The sequence below is a fragment of the Anabrus simplex genome, chromosome 2, assembly GCF_040414725.1.
Source record: "Anabrus simplex isolate iqAnaSimp1 chromosome 2, ASM4041472v1, whole genome shotgun sequence".
Lineage (NCBI taxonomy): Eukaryota > Metazoa > Arthropoda > Insecta > Orthoptera > Tettigoniidae > Anabrus > Anabrus simplex.
The window spans coordinates 1,134,138,530-1,134,157,494 of NC_090266.1; the positions used below are offsets into that span (position 1 = coordinate 1,134,138,530).

An 18,965-nucleotide genomic window follows, 5' to 3' on the forward strand; every position below is an offset into this window, starting at 1 on the left:
CACTTTATGCTCTCTGTTTAAATCACTGTATGAAACAAATTAAATGTTCATATTTCCATTCTTTTGTTCGAGGCTCCATTGGAAGCTCAAACTTCTGGCTTCTTGTTTATGCGATTTGATATTATACATTTGTGGGGGGGAACTTCTCCTTCCTATGCTTGCCCCACTTCCTGGTGGTGTCGCACATATGGACATGGCCCTATTTTGCAGCTGATGCCTTTCCTAACAGCAACCCTATGTGCAGGGGTGTATTCACTATTGTGTGTTTCTATACTGTCTATTAGTGTAATGTGGCTTATTGTGTGTTTATGAAGAGAAGTTTGTCAAGTCAGAGGAATAAACCAGACATGAATAAAATCTCTGACCAGGCCGGAAATCGAACTCAGGGCCCTCTGGAACAAAGGCCTGAGACAAAATCCCTACAACCTAACATTTGTATAACCACTGGCTATTACTTAGAAGTTATGTGCTTGTCATCGATCATTGCTGCTGAAAATTTGTGAGTCTTGAGAGCAGTGTTCATTTTATTTCTGTTCTCTGCATCTGCTGTCTTGTGTCCAGCTGCTTTGAGATCTTGCTGAATTTCATGGATCCATTACCCTCCTCTCTTCTTTCCAAAACTAGTATTTCAGTAACATTAATTATCAACAAATATTCAGAATACTGACATTGTGATTAAATGTCCTTATTTCTAAACAGTTCTGTTGGTAGGTATGTTTGTAAGTAGGGCACTGAACCAGGAGATCTCCTCGATGTCTTTTAATAGAATTTGACTCCATAATGGTGGTGTTTCTTTTTTGTTTTGAGATCATCGGAATAAAATTAGGCAGTTACTCTCGGCAGCATTTATCCTAAAGCAGTGGAGATGTGGCTTGGTCTGGCTCTTTGACTCTGTGGGCAGCGTGCTGGCCTTGGGTTCAGAGGGGCCCAGGTCCGATTCCCAGCTCGGTTGGGGTTTTTAACTGCGTGTGGTTAATTCCTCTGACTTGGGGACTAGGTGTTTGTGTTCATCTTAATACACCTCTCATAATTTTCATACAGCACATCACACTACCAACTACCACAAAAGTACAACAATAGTAAATGCTTCCCTTCACATAGGGTTGACATCAGAAAGGGCATCCGGCCGTAAAACTGGTGTAAATCCATTTTAATTGTCGACTCCAGTTAATTTAGAAAAAGGTCAAGGATAAATTATTACTAACTTTATTAGCTATATCGGACCACTTGAGTCGTTCCATACTCACTTTCTCTTTGAAGGTTGTACTGTTTGGTTCTTGTGATATGCCCAATATTTTTCATTTGTTCCGATCGTAATTTTCTCAGTCTGAAATTGCTATAGCCCTTCTGTGTCATTTCTGCTGAAAATTTGTGAGTCTTGAGAAGGGTGTTAATTTTATTTTTGTCCTCTGCATCTGCTATCTCGAGTCCAGCTGCTTTGAGATCTTGCTGAATTTGATGGATCCATTACCCTCCTGTCTTCTGTCCAAAATTTCTCATCACTAGTTGTAAAAGGAGATTTCCTGGCAGTCTCAAGATGTGAAAGAAATAATAATAATAATAATAATAATAATAATAATAATAATAATAATAATAATAATAATAATAATAATAATAATGATGATGATGATGATGATGATGATGATGAAGATGATGATGATGATGATGATGATGATAATAATAAGAAGAAGTACCAGTTTTTGTCAATACTCAATACCAGTCTGTTTTTTGCCTTGTTACTCAATACTCCAGTACTTTCATTCTTGTAATAAGATAGTAAAATACAATATTATTTATTACATAGACATTTTTATGTTAACTCTTCAGTGTCCATATAATTGTAAATTGAAATATAGTGTGATATGTATTTCTAGTTAGCAGTTAGTTATGCGTCTTTCCACAAACCAAATGTTAAACAAGTATTTGACACTATTAAATATCGTATATCATCTTTTACTCTTGTTTCTACTTTTTGATGCACTTCTGGGAGGCAGTAGCAGCGATTAGGAATTAAAATGTGGGGGCAAAAAAAATATGTACCGACAACAAACAGTACCGGGTTTGTAGGATATAGCAGACGGCGGGGAAGGGGAGGTTATATACGTAAAAAACCAGCTACAAAATGGGAAGTTATTTGATGCTCTCTGAGTGAATTTTGGCAGAGAGGTAAAGGTTGACAGTTTACCAACTTAAGTGCAATAATAATAGCTTTTCAAGATTTTTGGTTCAAAACTATACAATAATACTCGTCAAAGGAACAATATTACACATTTATTACAATTAAAAAGGAGTATGGCAAGATTATACAATTAAAATCATTTGACATTTGATTAAGAAACTAACAGACACTAAAGAGACTGCCAGACTGACGAATACGCACGGAAAGCGGGTGAATCATACCTCAAGTCCCTGACCTTGGCAAGAAAATACCCCTGCTACCCTTTATCACACTACATGCAAAGTCTGCACTACTTGCTGTGTGCCATACAAATCAGTTAGCTGGGTGAATGACATTTTGTGTGTATTTCCACTAATAATTTTGTTAATAATTAAAGAAAATAAGGGACAGAATTAGCTGGTAAGATAACAGGACTTGTGAAAGTTGCTTTTTTAAAAATAATTCCTGTAATTCCTAGTTTCATCCAGCTAAAAAGTAATAAAAATGTACAGTAATATTTTCTCCCCTTCCCCCCCTCGCCCTCCCTAATCTCCGCTACTGCTGGGAGGGTATCCTTTGATATGTGCTTATGACTTCAAAGTGGAATGAATGGGCACAGACTCTTCCACTCCTATTTCTTCACTTATTACATTTCACCACATACATTTTTTTTTTGTTGGGATGTTCATGATCAATAAAAATAATTTTATGGACTGAGGTGACATGTTTCTTCAGGTTGCTAGCATTGTGAGATTTTCCTCCTCACGAGAAATTGTTTTTACAAATGCAGCAAATAACTCAGTCGTTTCTGACAGGATCCAACTGGACACTTCACTAATATTATCCAAAAGTGGTAGATTACAAAATACACCAGCTTATGACACTTCATAATAACTGAATTGAAATTTTAAAATGGTAATCTAAAACTAAATTAAGTTTTTGTGCTAAAGGTACTGTTAAGTTGCTTCCTTGTGTGTGATTTCATAATTTCACAGGATTTTTGCTGAAAGTCTCTGTTAATGGTTGCACTCAAACTAGGTTATTTTGTAGGCTGACCATGGTTTTTCCATATGCGTTTAACTTGAAAATAAATAATGCTACAAATTAATGCAGTATCAAGTTAGAAAGTATATTCCTCAAACTATAGTTTATAATCATTATATAATATCAAAGCCATCTTAGTGACAGTGCTGATGGTAATTATTATTAATCATATACAGTCGTATCAGTACACTATTTTAATTCAAAACCGGTTTTCAGACTCTTCAAGGTCCATCATCAGGGTTAAAATTCTTTAAAACATTTAATTCCACATGAGTGTGTCATCAAAATGAGTTAAAATAAGTTTAAAAAGTTAAAAGGGAGCCCTGTTGAGATCAACTGTAAAATAAGAAAAAGAAAAAGAGAGAAAAACAAAAACTATAGTTTAGCATGTTTTATTGCCTTTGTACATGACTTTTAAAGGAATGTTTACTTCAGACATGTTAACACCAGAACATCTGCAGAAATGTTCAGAGGAAGGTTCCTTTTGTTATGTGATCAGTAGAGCTATAAACAATGCCATCGGTATACCTGCTAGTTTGAAAGTTATAAGTTTGAGCGAGTTGGCCATGCGGTTAGGGGCGAGCAGCTGTGAGCTTGCATTCAGGAGTACCGGGTTCAAATCCCCCTGTCGGCAGCCCTGAATATGGTTTTCCGTGTTTTCCTATTTTCACACCAGGCAAATGCTTGGGCTATACCTTAATTAAGGCCATGGCCACCTCTTTCTCACCCCTAGCCCTTTCCTTTTCCATCATTGCCATAAGACCTATCTGTGTCGGCGTGGCACAGGCCAGTTGTAAAAATAAAAACTTATGAGTTGAAACATGTGCTTGCTGCGACTAATTTAAAATTTATTACTTCTGACAAGTTAACAATATTAACTAAACATTGTAGTATTCTATTAACATAGTATCAAAAAAGTATTGAGCTCATATTTATTAGTATCATTCTATATCGATATATCAAATACTAAATCAAATTCAATTAGAGTGTCAGGGTATTGAACGTATCGAGAACCCATCTCTAATAATAATAGAGTAGTGGCTCAGTCGAATGAGCTATCCATCCATTTTGTACGAACGAGAATTTTCTGCAACTACATATTTCTTTCTCTACGACTTGAGCAGTTGCTTAAATGATTGCTCATTCACGTATCATCACGTTGGCTGATAGTATTCGCTTTTATTTGGTAAGTTGAAACTTCCTTAATGCAATCAGTCAACAGCCCTGAGATCCTCAAGGTGATTAGATTGATTTATCATTAAATATTTCATAATGCAATTACACATCTGCAAGTAAAAATCTATTTCCTGAGGCTATTGAAAAATAAAATGAGGAAACATATGTAGTTCAATATCTAAACTTTTTAATGGTTGTATAAGGCAAAAATGGATATTTAAGAGAATTTCAGCAATGTTGAAAGTTGTATTGCCCCTGTCTTTGGAGTCAGCATGACATTAAACCAATAATAATAATAATAATAATAATAATAATAAAGAAAAACAAACAAACTGTTCATGTGGACTCAATAACTTGTGTGCAAATTAAAAAAATAAGACAAAATTAAGGGAGTTGTTTCGGTGACCTTCATGGGAGATTTGGAACCATCTGTTTTCAAAGTCCATGGACTGCACATACATAACCTGAATAAATAGTATAAATAGTTCTTCAAACCTCACTGCAATGCTTGTTTTTTCTACATCTATAGAAAATTAATCAAGTTTCCACAAACAAAAAAAGTACAACCCTACATCAATTTTTAAATGCGAAGCAGTTTATCACAGCCAGTGACATTCAGAGAGTCAGCCTGCTCCATTCACTTGCTTGTGTGTGCACGCACGCACACACTCTCTCTCTCTCTCTCTCTCTCTCGAAAAAGTGATTATCCCAGTGTCATGTGCCACAGCAGTAAAACATTGTATGAAATTGCTAGTATACTAGGAGCACAATAATATCTTGAGAAAATATAAAGTTCATTTCTTCTCCTGCTACTGGTTGGGACAGTTCCTCTTTGGCTAACTTTTGTCACTGCTTTCTTCATCACTTTGGAATTCTTTATTGTCCTTAAATAAAGAGGAGCATTAGTCATCACCACCATGCTTCCCTCCTGTAAATAATTTAGGAACCTGTTGAAATACCACTCTTTAAATGCCATATGTGTCATTTACCCAAAAATAGGAGTAGTTAAAAAAATTATTACTGAGATATCCAGTTGATCTCAGGGATTTATTCATTACTGAACCTATGTGTCATGCTGTAAGGCACTTGCCTTTCAGCAATTGGATATTACTACAAATACTAATTCACTGTTTCATGTGTAAGAATGTTAACCTTGCTGCTACGATGTGACTGCTCCTCCTTTTGAATTTTCAGCTGTCATTTGTCTTTTTGTATCTGAATCTCAAACTTTGCAGTATTCCATAAATGCAGTTGAATTTGAGATTTGTATGGAAGCTTTTTTCCAAAATTTGAGCAGTTTTTTTTGCAAGATTGGGAATTCACCCCTGTTGTAGAGCTTAAACAGTCCTCTGAACAATGTTCTTGTCAAAGCTGTTTAAGTTGATAACCCACCTCGGAGTTTCAATGTACTTCATTGGGGTCAAGAATACTAGAACAATGGAAACTGATGCCATTGTACATACACAGCCTGAATAAATAGCATAAATATCTCCACAAACTTGACTCTGCAATACTTGCTTTTTCAAGCACTGCTTACCTGGTTTACTTAAAGACATCTATAAATAGTCCTGCATAAATAAAACATGAATGTTTCAAATTGTCCTTTTAGGATGTCAGATAATTGATAAATGATGGCGCTCAGAAAAGGAAATGATCTGTTTAAACTGTAGAAGGCATTGATAAAGAATTTTTAATTTACTGGGGCCTATGCTGTTACTGTTTGCCTCTGCTTTTGTTCAGGCATTGCTGTTAAAATCTTATCCTTCCAACCTCCGTAACATAATAATTAGCACTATTAGCCACCATCTTCGGAGGCCTGGGTTCTATTCAGACATCGGTGGGAAGGCTGGTGTGTGGTTGAAAAGATACATGCAGCTCACCTCCATTGGATGTGTGACTGAAAAGAGCTGCACCACATCGAGATGACACAAACATACATTTTCATGGAGGAGGTGGGCTGCCTGACAAAGACAAGGATTCTAGATATGTTAAACTGGATATAACAGAACCAGCTATGTGGATAGAATGTTACACAGAAATAACAGTAAATGAAATGAAATGGCATATGGCTTTTAGAACTGGGAGTGTCCGAAGACGTGTTCGGCTCGCAAGATTGCAGGTCTTTTTTTACATCCGTAGGCGACCTGTGCTTCGTGATGATGAAATTAACCAATGATGGTTAAAATGCTCAACACTGCTGGGAATAGAACCCGGGACCCCTGTGACCAAAGGCCAACACGCTAACCATTTAGCCATGGAGTCGGGCAGTAATGACACTAATACATGGACACATTTAAATGGGTGTCCAGTGAAAATGATTAAAACTAAGATAAATTGTTTGGGCTTGTGTCTTCAGAAATGTTCTACCTAACAGCATTTCATGGCAGTTAAAATCATCTGACAATGCTTCAGTTTAATGCAAATAACACTTTTTTCCAGTGGTACCTCCACAGAGCATTACGCATTGACTACAATAGCATGTATCGTCAGTGCTCAAGCCATGGCAAACTCTGGGATGACAGACATGACAAAGGGCAGTTTCTAATTTGTAAATTACTATGAGGGTTGGTGTCATGGCAAGACTCAATAAAATAATTAAAACCAAAGAAAACTAAAGAAAAGATGGAGCTTTAAATATGTTATATATTTTGTTTGGATCATATGAGTTTTAAATCTGTGTTTGCCAAGTAGACTAGTACAAATCTAATTTTCAATCTAATGCAAATTGCCCTCTATTATTCATCTTTGAATGTATTATATTTCTTTTGTTCTCTTTTCGGGCTTAGATTTCTGATTTTGTGTGTGTGTATGTGTGTGATGCCTAATATTCACAAATTTCAAGCCATTGCCAATCACCATAATCATTGCCACTAAAAATAATGTATAATACTGTTTCAGCTCATCGTATTATCCAGAACAAGCAGACATGTTACCCTACCACCGTTCAAGTGTCCACTCTAATGGCTACTCAACAGGTAAAAATTTTTGTTTGTTTGTACTGCTGAATAATTCTACTTTTAGTGTCTACACCGACACCAAATTTAGTAACTCTCTTTGTGTCATAGAAGTATTTTGAGATAAAAGAACAACACATTAAAAAAAACTGGTCCCAACTCAAAATATATGGAGGTGTACACTTGCGCTCCTTGAAAACCAAATTTTAAAACCCTACTTGGGCTTGTGGCCCGATGATACAGAGGCTAATCCCAAACTACTGAGGTGACTCGAAGGACAAGTTAATTTATGATTTACATGAGAAAAACAGTTACAAAATCGTAGTCGCCTCCAGATAAATTGAAGGGGAACTCGAGAGGGAAACGCACTCTCTATCCCCGATTTACAGTTTAAGAGTTTATGAAATTTTACATTACAAGAAGAAGTTTATATTTTAGGAAACAGGTGGTTACATAGTTCAAGATTAGAATCTTGCCGTCGGGTGAGTTTGCGGAGATAGCTACAGAGATAGAAAACTGATGGCCATTACCTGGGCTGATGTTCTGCCTGCTGAAGAATGAGGCGGCCCCGCCTCCTATCTTAACACACACACACACTCAGAAATTTGACAATCAATAAGACAAGGTGACCTGGAAAAGCCGCAGCTTATATACCCTTTCATTTTTATTGGTTGAACCAAAAACCTACAAGAAGCCTGTGATTGGCTGAAAAATAAATACAGAAAATTTGTTATTGGCCAGACTCAAAAGCTGGCGGGATGAGAAGGAAGTGTTGCTAACCTTGAAGTACCAAAATAAATGAAAGTTAATTTAATTGAGAAAACTTACACAAAACTTCTTTAAATCACTCATTCTTCCACCTTGCACCAGAGTGCATGACCTCAGTTTTTGTAGAGACATCTATGGAGAAAAGTTCGTACTTCTTGACGTTCACCAAAACAAAACAAATAAATCCAATCAGTTTAGGAAACTTTAAAATAACATATTACTCAGTTATTCAGTAGTGACATCTTCTGATCATGTCCCAACTTTATGCATTAGCAGTTTCAAGTTTTGTTCAATAGATCATGTTCCCCCTTAAGGAGCTTCTTTTAAATGTGGGGTTGAGGTGTACTTCCCGGTACAATAGTCTCTACACCGACACCAAATTTAGTACCGTAACTCTCTTTGTGTCATAGAAATATTTTGAGATAATGCTATACACTACAGTTCCTGGGAGTCATATCCCTTGAAGAAACAGGTGTTACTCCCACCTCAGAAATCCTCCAAAGTGACTCACTTGGAGGTAAATACTTTTTTTATCCACAACAATCGCCATACAGATTAAACAACACTGAATAACAATGCAATAATGTGTAGAGAATGCAGGAAATAAGAATAAGTCATCTGTAGCGGACTGTCACTACCATTAGGAAAATAATGAAAAAATTCCTTTGTTCTGATTAATTTGCATGGGACTGTAAAGACCAAAAATTCTGTAAATCAGTGCTGTAGATTAACCTTTAATAGCCTAAAAATGAAATCAATGTATAAACATATTTACTAATTATGATTTTCAGATGGCCAGCAGAGTGTTGCTGGTGATGACATGCCAACCTACCTTATGGAACACTTGGCCACATTCACTGTTGCAAAGGAGACTGGCATTGTATACCCTGCTGATGGCATGCGCCGCCTCTTGCAGCTTGAGAAGTCCAATGGTATATGGTCACAAAAGATGCAACTGCGTCTTGATCGTTCTTGGGTGCTAATAATGGATTATGAAACTGGGGTAAGTAAACTTTACACAAAATAAAATATTTGTTTCTGTCACATTAAATATATACCTAGGAAAAATAACCTGTTCATAGGTTAACTTTTCATTAGTGTTTGACTTTTGGCACCTACAAAAGATCAGTTTGGCTATATTATATTTAAAAAAAATCTTTTCCTAACTTTGATGAGGAAAGAAGAGACTAGGACGTGAAATAAATCCACATCGTAGAGTAGGTCTATGTTATTCTGTTATTTTCTGGCATTTTTTGGCATTATATTTGAATGTGTTTTACATTATAAGAGGACTGTAATATCTGGATATATATTTGAAACTGGAAGAGCATTTTTACTGTGACATTAAATACAGTGCTGATTCTATGTTGCTAGAGGACTTAACTGATCCTATTGATAGTGGATGGATGGTATGATAGGTATATAGATCAATATTTCCTGTGGGTTGGGGTCTTCCTTTGGGCAAAGTTAGGGCTGAAAGGCTCTTTAAGATACATATTCCTTGCTGTAACTGTTCACTTCGGAGAGTTGCGAAAGGATGCTACTGTCCTCGGAGTAGAGGTTTGGTTCAGACAACCCCTTGACACCATCAAACAGGGTCATAATTACTGTACCTTCTACTTGGCATGATGTGCTTTCATAATCTGTAAAATATAATAATTTTGTGTGGCTATTACAGCTTGGTGCACACCTTGTAAGACAGGCCCCCAATAAGGGTGGACGTTGTCCGTCTTGGGAAGTGAACTGTGTGTTATTGTGTTGTAGGAAAGCATAGTGTGTGAGTTGAAGGAATGTTCGAGAGAGAAAAAGCATCCAGCTCCCAAGCTACAGACATTGACCACACACAGTTAAAATCCCATGACTTGGTTAGGTACCGATCTGCGTGCGTGGGTTTTCTCAGCCAGCTACCGATCTGGTTGGAAGTAGATGGTAAAGTCCTTAAGCGCATTATAATCAGTACTTTTATATTCAGTCAAGGATCCTCCCTTTAGCTCTTGGAATTAATTTTTGTTCTTGTGTGTGAGAGAGTATATAGGAAATGCCAAACTGGTACTGACACCAGAATAAATGAACACAAGCATCACTACTTCCTCAAGCAACCTGAGAAATTTGGCATTTCAGAACACGCACACACTCATCTGGACCATAATGTAAAATTTGAGGAAATTGATGTGCTGGCTACTATCTCCCAGTTTTGTCCTTGTTTATATTGAGAGATGATTGAAATGGAGAGACATTTCTACAACTTAGGCCTGCACTTAGAGTCTGGCTCTCACCATTCAGAAATAAGTAGCAGCACAACTGCAGAAATATTTCTCCAGAAAGCTCACACCTCCACCTATACAAGAAGAAGTCTATTCCATTTGACCACCAGACTGCCTAGACAAACCTACTCGAGAGTAAGTAAAATGCCGACACTTATTGACGTAATACCCTGGAAGGAAACACTCTCTCAGTTGCTGTCTGTGAAAGCCTACACTGTTACAACAGTAAAGATTTTTCTCTCACAAATTTCTCTCACAACATTTTGAAACTAAGGATCACACCCTTGGGTACTTTGACTTCATAACATCATTGTTTGGAGACAGCCATTGGAAACATCCAGTTCATTGGCTCAAAAGTAGTAGGGCTCCCAGGAAATAGAATTTGCAATTATTAGTCACCCTTGCCAGCTGCCAACTATTACTGGTTGTTAGTTATACAGTAGTGCATTAAAGGAGAAAGTTATCCAAAATGTCCTATGTAAATTATTGTAAAATCCTCCATTCAAATAAAGTAGCTTGCTCTGATCTGAATAGCAGTTAGTACTATTCCCTTCTAGAATTGTTAATGTGTTGTGGTCATAAATTTCTGCACCATTTAACTGTTTTCTTGTTTAATCCCATAGGTTTGATGTTTTTCAGGCTGTGATGGAGCGATTTCCTGTGGCGTTAATCCAGGAACCTACTGCCTTCACAAGTCATGATTCCATGGAGATATACAACAACATACTGGTGTTCATTGTGGGTGAAGATCGTCAAGGCTCAGAGAGGTCAAGTTCACGCTCAGAGATGCACATTTTCCAGGTAGGCATTCTGGGGTTATGCTCTGTAATTACCATATTTACTCGTGCATTAGACTCCCTCACGTATTAGACACCCCCCCCCCCCGTGGCTTTTTGAGACAAAGAAAAAGAAGAAAAATCTTGCCCAACGTAATTCGTCAGAGAAGAGCGATTCTGTTCTGAAGTGGGCACAAGGCTTACTGCAGCTCCGATGACATCACACAGATTTGTGAATAGTTCCTTCCAAAGTATAGATAAGAAATGTGTTTTTCCACCATTCAATACACAATTTATTTTAATAGATTAAACTAGTACCGGTTTCGGCTCTTTAACGGCCATCATCAGCTAGTACATGATTTGTTTTAGCCATTAGACAATTCACAAGTTGTTATTGTATTAGGCATCCGGATGTCTAATGGGGGATGGAAATGTATACAATAGCATATAATTAAAATATCAGTAGTCAGGGTAAAAAGTTACAAATTAGAACATGAGTATGTAAAACATATTAAAACACACAGGCCACAATATATAACATTTAAAAAGTTTCAACACATTAAAAAGGTACGTATAGGTAGACACTTGTTAAAATTTTTAATTCATGCTACATAGATTCCATTCTTCTGTCCTCTGTGCAGTTCCTTTACTTCTAAGTTATGTTGATTTTAGCTGCGTAAGGTAATCTTCGAGAACATTCTGAAACTGGTGTACGTCTTATTGATATGGGCCTTTGTCATGAAGAAATTTTGTTGTGTTATATATCCCAACTTGTGATATACTATGGCAAGTTTCAATATAGCAAACAGCAGGTCTCGAGCTTGTATTTAGAAGTAGTTGGTGGCAACACCTCTCTCGTCTACGTTTGTTGTTGTAGTCTGTAAAGATAAGGTGATATAAGTATGCCGGTAGTGTGTGTAAGAAGGAATGCCTAGTGTGTGTATGGAAAGAGTACTTGCTATAGTTGTTGTGGAAGTCTTGTGCCGATGTGTTTGAAGGCTTGTTGTGTTCTACTGCGAGTGCGCCTGGGGCTCATATTAGCTGTGGAGGGGAATGTAGGTGGAGGGGAAGAAAGTGGCCGTAGGAGAAGTAGGGGCGGGGTCAGGCTTGTGATTCGTTGGTTTGTTAGAGCGTGTGTTTACTATTTTGGGTAATCATTCTTTAATGTCGGAATGGCTTTGTCAAAAATGATGCTGGTTTTTTCAGTAATATCATTAATGTTATGATTGGGGTTGGCGTATTGGTCTAAAGAAATGTAGAAATCTTCGGTTATGTTGAGCAGGGGGCCCTTGGAGTTTATACGTATTTAGTATCGTCATGTCGTTATTGATGTTTGTGAAGTAATGCTTAGATTCTTCTACATGTTGGCCTATTGATGAGAAATGGTTATGTTTTACTGCATTTATATGTTCATTGTAGCAGATGGTGAAGTTTCTGCCTGTACGTCCTATGTAACTTACGTCACAGTTGTTACATTTGATACGGTAGACACCTGATTGGTTGTATTTATTGTTATTATTGACTGTTTTAGTGTTATGTATAATGTTGGTACTATTGTGTGTGGTTTTGAATGCTGTTTTTATGTTGTGCTTCTTGAAAATATTAGTTATAGTATATATGTGGGTGTTGTTAAAGGTAAATAGGGCATAGTCTTTTTTGGGTTTGGCTGTTTTTGCTAATTTAGTTTTAGGTTGTGATTTTATTTTGTGAATGATTTTGTTGACCATTTCTTTGCTGTATCCGTTATGTTTAGCTATGTCGTGGATTAACTTCAATTCATTGTTTTGGTCTTCTGTTGTCATTGGGATGTTAAAGGCTCTATAAATCATACTATAATAGGCTGCTCTTTTTTGTGTATTGGGATGAATGGAGTCATTTTTTATGGTATTTGAGGTGTGTGTGTGTGTGGGTTTCCTGTAGATCTTGTAAGATAAGTGGTTGTCGTGTCTGGTTATTGTTAAGTCTAGGTAATTTAGTGTACGGTTATTTTCGGTTTCTTTGGTGAATTTAATTTGGCGATCTAGAGTGTTAAGCTTGTCTAGTATAGTTTGTGCGTCGGTGGATCTATTATCTAAAACTACGAAGACATCGTCAACAAATCTGCACCAAAAATGTATATTATCTATACAGAATGTATATTATCTATATATCTACAGAACCAAAGAGCTAAAGATCGAACAACACCATACCCTTGCTTCATTTGACATAATAAATATGTACCCTAACATTCCTGTTAAACAAACAATCAAAATAATAGAATCTAACCTAAAAAACAATAGCAACTTGAGCACCTTAGAAATAAACGAATTCATAAACTTACTTGAATTCGCCATAAACAATAACTATTTCAGATTTCACGATACCATTTATCAGCAACAAGGCCTACCTATGGGGTCTCCTGCCTCCGGAATATCAGCAGAAATATATATAGATAACTTAGAACACACGTCAATCAAAGAAATAGATAATAAACATTTTTGGTGCAGATTTGTTGACGATGTCTTCGTAGTTTTAGATAATAGATCCACTGACGCACAAACTATACTAGACAAGCTTAACACTCTAGATCCCCAAATTAAATTCACCAAAGAAACCGAAAATAACCGTACACTAAATTACCTAGACTTAACAATAACCAGACACGACAACCACTTATCTTACAGAGAGCGGCTAGGTCATGATGTGCAGTACACGGCATTCTACACTGAGCGGTTAAAAGAGATTAAAAATACCAATTTTCACGTCTGTAACATGTTACGTTTTTGAGATGTACTCATTTTAAAAATTCACCCCCTTTGTCATTCCTGTTCATTCCCCTCCCCTTACGTAGGTTTTACAAAAACAAAAAATAGGTGAAAGGAGATTCCAAATATAACTTTTCATGACTGTAACATCTTCAGTTTTTGAGATGTAAGTATCCTCAAAAAGGTATTCAACCCTTTCTCACCTCTTTTGACCCCTTAAGAGGATTTTTCCAAAAACAAAAATATGTGTTTCCTTATTTTTAAAGGAGATTCCAAATGGTAATTTTCATGTCCGTAACATCTTCAGTATTTGATGTATAAGTATCCCCATAAAAATAATACAACTAAGTTCATTTCTCTTCACCCACCCCACCCCCTTAGTGGATTTTCCAAAAACAAAAAAAATGTGTGTTTATTTTAAAAGGACATTCCAAATATCAATTTTCATGTGTGTAACATTTTCAGTTTTGAGATATAAGTATCCACATAAAAATAATTCAACCCTCACTGAAGTGTTCTTTCCAAAAACAAACAAATGTTTTTTTAAATTTTTAAATTAGATTAAAAATACCAATTTTCACGTCTGTAATATGTTACGTTTTTGATATATTCTGTATATATGCTCATTTTAAAAATTTAGGCATAAAAAATTACCATTACCAACAGGTTATAGAATATTTCTTTCCAGTCGATACATTTTAGTGACATGAATTTAGAAAAATATGGAAATATTTGCGATTTTGAAGTGCACCACTATTTTTCAGTGTTATTATTAGAGTTCAGACCCATATTTATAACTAGAGAAATTATTTTTTTTTCATTTGTGATACTGTAACGTCAACCCATCTTTGTAGACGAGAATACGGACCCATATTTCCGGAATTCATTTTATTTTGAATAATTTCCTGTGCTTATTTATTAGTTTAAGTTACTAAAAGATTCCAGATAGCATTGGAGAAAAACAAATAGAAATATGTTAGAGGAGGACTGCTCCTCGGAGGACAATTTCGTATACTGCGTTTCGAACCTTGAACTTCTCTTCCACTTTTATTTCTGGCTCTGGAGGATAAACTCATGTCCACTTCGTTTGGTCAACCGCATTACTGTCATTATCATTATTATCATCAGTGGCTGGTTCATTGTGTTCCACATCATAGTCAATATCAGTGTCCAAATCACTTGGCCTAGGCTCATATAACTGGCCACTACCTGACAAATTATTGTCAAAATCATCATTAATTCCTTCTAAAAATACATCACTATCACCTTCGCCGTCCAGACCAAACAAACAATTACGAATTTCACTACTTCCTGCCAATTCACTCATTTTGCGCCACGAAAGCTAATGCACATCAGACAACCACAGCAAGAGAATGACCGTCTGCAAAGCGTTTTTGTTTTTCCACGTGAATACTGCACACTCTGTCACACTAAATTACTTCAGAATTGTGCTGTATTTATAGAGTAGAGTTTCCTTTTCAGCCTGATGCAAGATGTGTCATAAAGATGTTGAGTGTGAAGGCGCTATCTTGAAATTAGTAAGCGCTGGCGTAATGCATCTCGATAGCGACTCTGCCGGTTGAGTAACAGGGAAATGAGTTGCATTCGCGACGACTGCCGGTTGCAGGGTTAATGGAGATTCCAAGTACCAATGTTCATGTCTTTAAACTGTTCAGTTTTCGAGATATAGATACTCATTTTCAAAATTCACCCCCCCCCCCCCCCTTTCACCCCCTTAGCGATGGAATATCCAAAAATCCTCCCTTACCGAGCACGTACATTTTAATTTGAATGTATCCCCAAAATTTCATTTATGTCAAGTAGTTTTGGCTCGACGATGATGAATCAGTCAGTCAGTCAGTCAGTCAGGACAAGTTATGAGGGTTACCAGACTGAGTGGATGAGACATTTGAAGCACTGGCCTTCTGACCCCAACTTGGCAGGTTCGATCCTGGCTCAGTCCAGTGGTATTTCAAGGTGCTCAAATACTTCAGCCTCATGTCGGTAGATATACTGGGACTAAAGAAGTCCTGCGGGACAAAATGTTGATAGAAATTTGGAATTCTCCATTTTATATCAGGTATGGTAGATTTCTGTGAAGGTGTTTTTTATTCTAATACCTTGAAAGTGACATTCTTTGTTAGATATTTTCACAGAGTAATGAGAGATGTCCTTTTGGGAACAATTTTAATTAATTTTTGTCCAAAACAATAGGTAATTAAATGTTTTAAAATTAATAATATACTGTCAGCCCCCTATATATTGCCATCCAGTATACCGCCGCCCTCAGCTATCGCATACGATGAGGACTAAACTGATATTTCTGATGAAAGTAGCATATTAACTTCCTCAGTATAATGCCACTACCACCATCCGACGTTGGTAGCACAAGTACAGATGTGTAATACAGTGTTAAAAGTGTACTCGATATATTGCCAGCTGTTGATTTAAAATTATTTTCAGGAACTCGTATACTTGATCTTCAAATGGAAACATGGCTCTTACCTAATCTGTTAGGAATGTGAACATACTGGATGCTACTGACCATCAAAAGTAGCTCATTATCTCAAATGGCGTACCACAAGGGGTTTATTGTACCTGCTCTGGAAAAATGATCATGGCATACAGTGGGAATTTCCTTATGCCTTATCACTGTACACTGTTTCTGAGAATAGCTTTGAAACCCTGGACAAAGCAATTTGAGGGTAAAGAGCTTGGCAGAAGCTCACCTTGACCTGTTAACTTCAGTCCAGTCTGTGTTATCTGCCCTGTGTGCCCAAATTTCTATGATGAATAAATGAACAACATTTAAGTGCAAGAGGGAAGCAAGAAATGTGTGTTCATAAAGAAGAGCATCCTCGTGCTAATCAGCAGAACATTACAGACCATTTTTCATTTTTGTGTGTGTGCCTGAATCGATTAGAAAATGGGGTACAATACTGCGATAATATATTAAGGATTTAAGATAATCTGACTGTTTCACTGGATAAAGGAATTTCAGCTTTTCATATTAAAATAATTTTCATAAATATTTAGGAGTGTTATTCTCCAGAAATTAAATATGTAAATACGTTACAAATTTCAAAAAGTGAAAAAAGAAGTTTTTAGTCTTGCGGCACTCATGTGTGCAGAAGTTCTGTCTTAAGATATACAAAGGTGTACAAGATGTACAAGATAAGGAGACAATAATTATAATAATAGTAGTAACTCTAATGTCAGTAATAATAATGTATATATTTTAAAAGTTTGATCTGAAACTACACACAATCAATATCCAATTAATGATTTACATTACTAATCTGTCTTGTATCCTATATTAACAAGACTGAATTGTTGCTCATTTTTCTGGAATGTTCTTTTGCGAACACAATCCATCACGCTACTTGGCCCAGGTTCAGCTGCCTTAATGTTGGCTGGCCATTGGCACAACAGGTCCTTCTTTTCTGCTGTGCAATACCCTTGAATGTTGTCAGACAGATATTTAGTCCTTTCTGCAGTCATGCCTTTTACTTCCAACTTTGTAGATATGTTCTGAGGAAGATTATCTGCCTCGCAACACTTCACAATTACAGTTGGACAGTCCAATTTTTGTTGACGTAATGATTCCGGGTATATTACTGAAAGATGTGCTCTAAGGAACTCTTTTCCAACCATGTTGCCAGTCATACCTATTTATTAACAGCTCACCAGTATTTTTTCCACTGATGTCATCTTTAATACCAATATAATGGTCCGTTATTGGACATTATAAATTTTCCAGCTAACTCATTCTTGGTTGCCTGCGTTTCGCCCTCGTGTGCTAAGTTAGGCTCGTCAGTTGGGACTTAGCACACCACCCAAGACGCAAGGCTAGTGCATACCGTGGAGGCCACTGCATAGGCTATTTGAAGCCACCAGCAGTGCCAATGCACTATGAGAGCTATGTCTCATTTCCAAAAATAGATGCCTGCCTGGCCATCAAATGATGTAGATCAGGGCCTCTCAGGGTGCATGCGCGTGGTGTTTGCACTGTGCACGGTGCAAAAGACGACTTGGCTTGGTTGACCAGAGTGCAGACCCCCACTCCTCGATTTGGAGCAATAGCGCTAACTCTCTCCTTCCTCACGCCTCTCTCGCTCGCTCCGCCTGTCTCCCTCTCCCCCACTTGCGCCGTAGCGCTCCAAATCCGGGCTGAGTTGAGCCGAGTATAGCCGAGTAGAGCCGAGCATAGCCGAGTAGCCCAGAGACGAAGCGTTGATCCGAGCGACACCGATGCACAGTGCACGGAGCTCCTGCGCCTCGCTCTGCACGCGTGAGATTTTGGGCGTTTGAGAGGCCCTGATGTAGATGTTGATTCCCATAGGGAATGTCCAATAACGGACCATTATACTGGTATTATAAATTTGCTCATTCAGGACAAATATTTTAGGTTCCCTCTGGGAATCAACATCTACATCAAATGTCATCTTTGTTTAGTTTTGACTCAGCGGTGCTATCTTAAATGACCGAGAAAATATGTCACACAGTACTTCCAGTTCATGAGACCAAAAATCCAGTCACAAAAAAAAATTCGTATGACGCACTGGCAGAAAAGAAATCGTAACTTTTTTGTGTAAATCAGGAATAACTCTCCACATGGTAATGTTATTTTTATTTTGTGCGACACACTTGTCAGCATGAAGAAATGAATCTCAGCACCTTTGACCTTAGTTAAAATTACCAGTTAAGAAATTCATTTAAGAGGTTCTGAAAAAAGAAATTCCCAAAGATGACTTGAGCAGTGACATGTTTCAGAAATGGTTTTGTAAAGAGTGCAGTGAACAACTGTGGAAGACTATCAGGGAAGAAAAAGAAAAAGGAGACTCCTTGGTGGAACAGCCAGGTAAAGGAAGCAGTTAAAGAGAAACAAATGGCTTGGAGGAAGTGGATAGGCAGCGATAGTACAGAGAATTGGAAAAAAATTAAGGAAGCCAAAAAGGTGTGTAAGAAAATAGTAAAAGAAGAGAAACAGAAGAGCTGGGAAAGTTTCATAGAAACTTCACAGGAGGATATAAAGGGAAGTGAAAAGGTTTTGTATGGTTTGGTGAAGAATAGTTTAAGAA

At 37.1% G+C, this 18,965-nt stretch overlaps 1 protein-coding gene across 2 annotated transcripts in view; it reads left to right on the forward strand.

The window, feature by feature from the left end:
• The window catches only part of LOC136864740 (epidermal growth factor receptor kinase substrate 8), a 368,916-nt gene that overhangs the window by 165,438 nt on the left and 184,513 nt on the right, over positions 1–18,965 (forward strand). For both annotated transcript variants that reach the window (XM_067142087.2, XM_067142088.2), the window contains exons 3-5: positions 7,277–7,353; positions 8,892–9,103; positions 11,004–11,165. In XM_067142087.2, the coding sequence (XP_066998188.1) occupies positions 7,277–7,353; positions 8,892–9,103; positions 11,004–11,165 (451 nt within the window). The remainder of the gene's footprint in view (positions 1–7,276; positions 7,354–8,891; positions 9,104–11,003; positions 11,166–18,965) is intronic.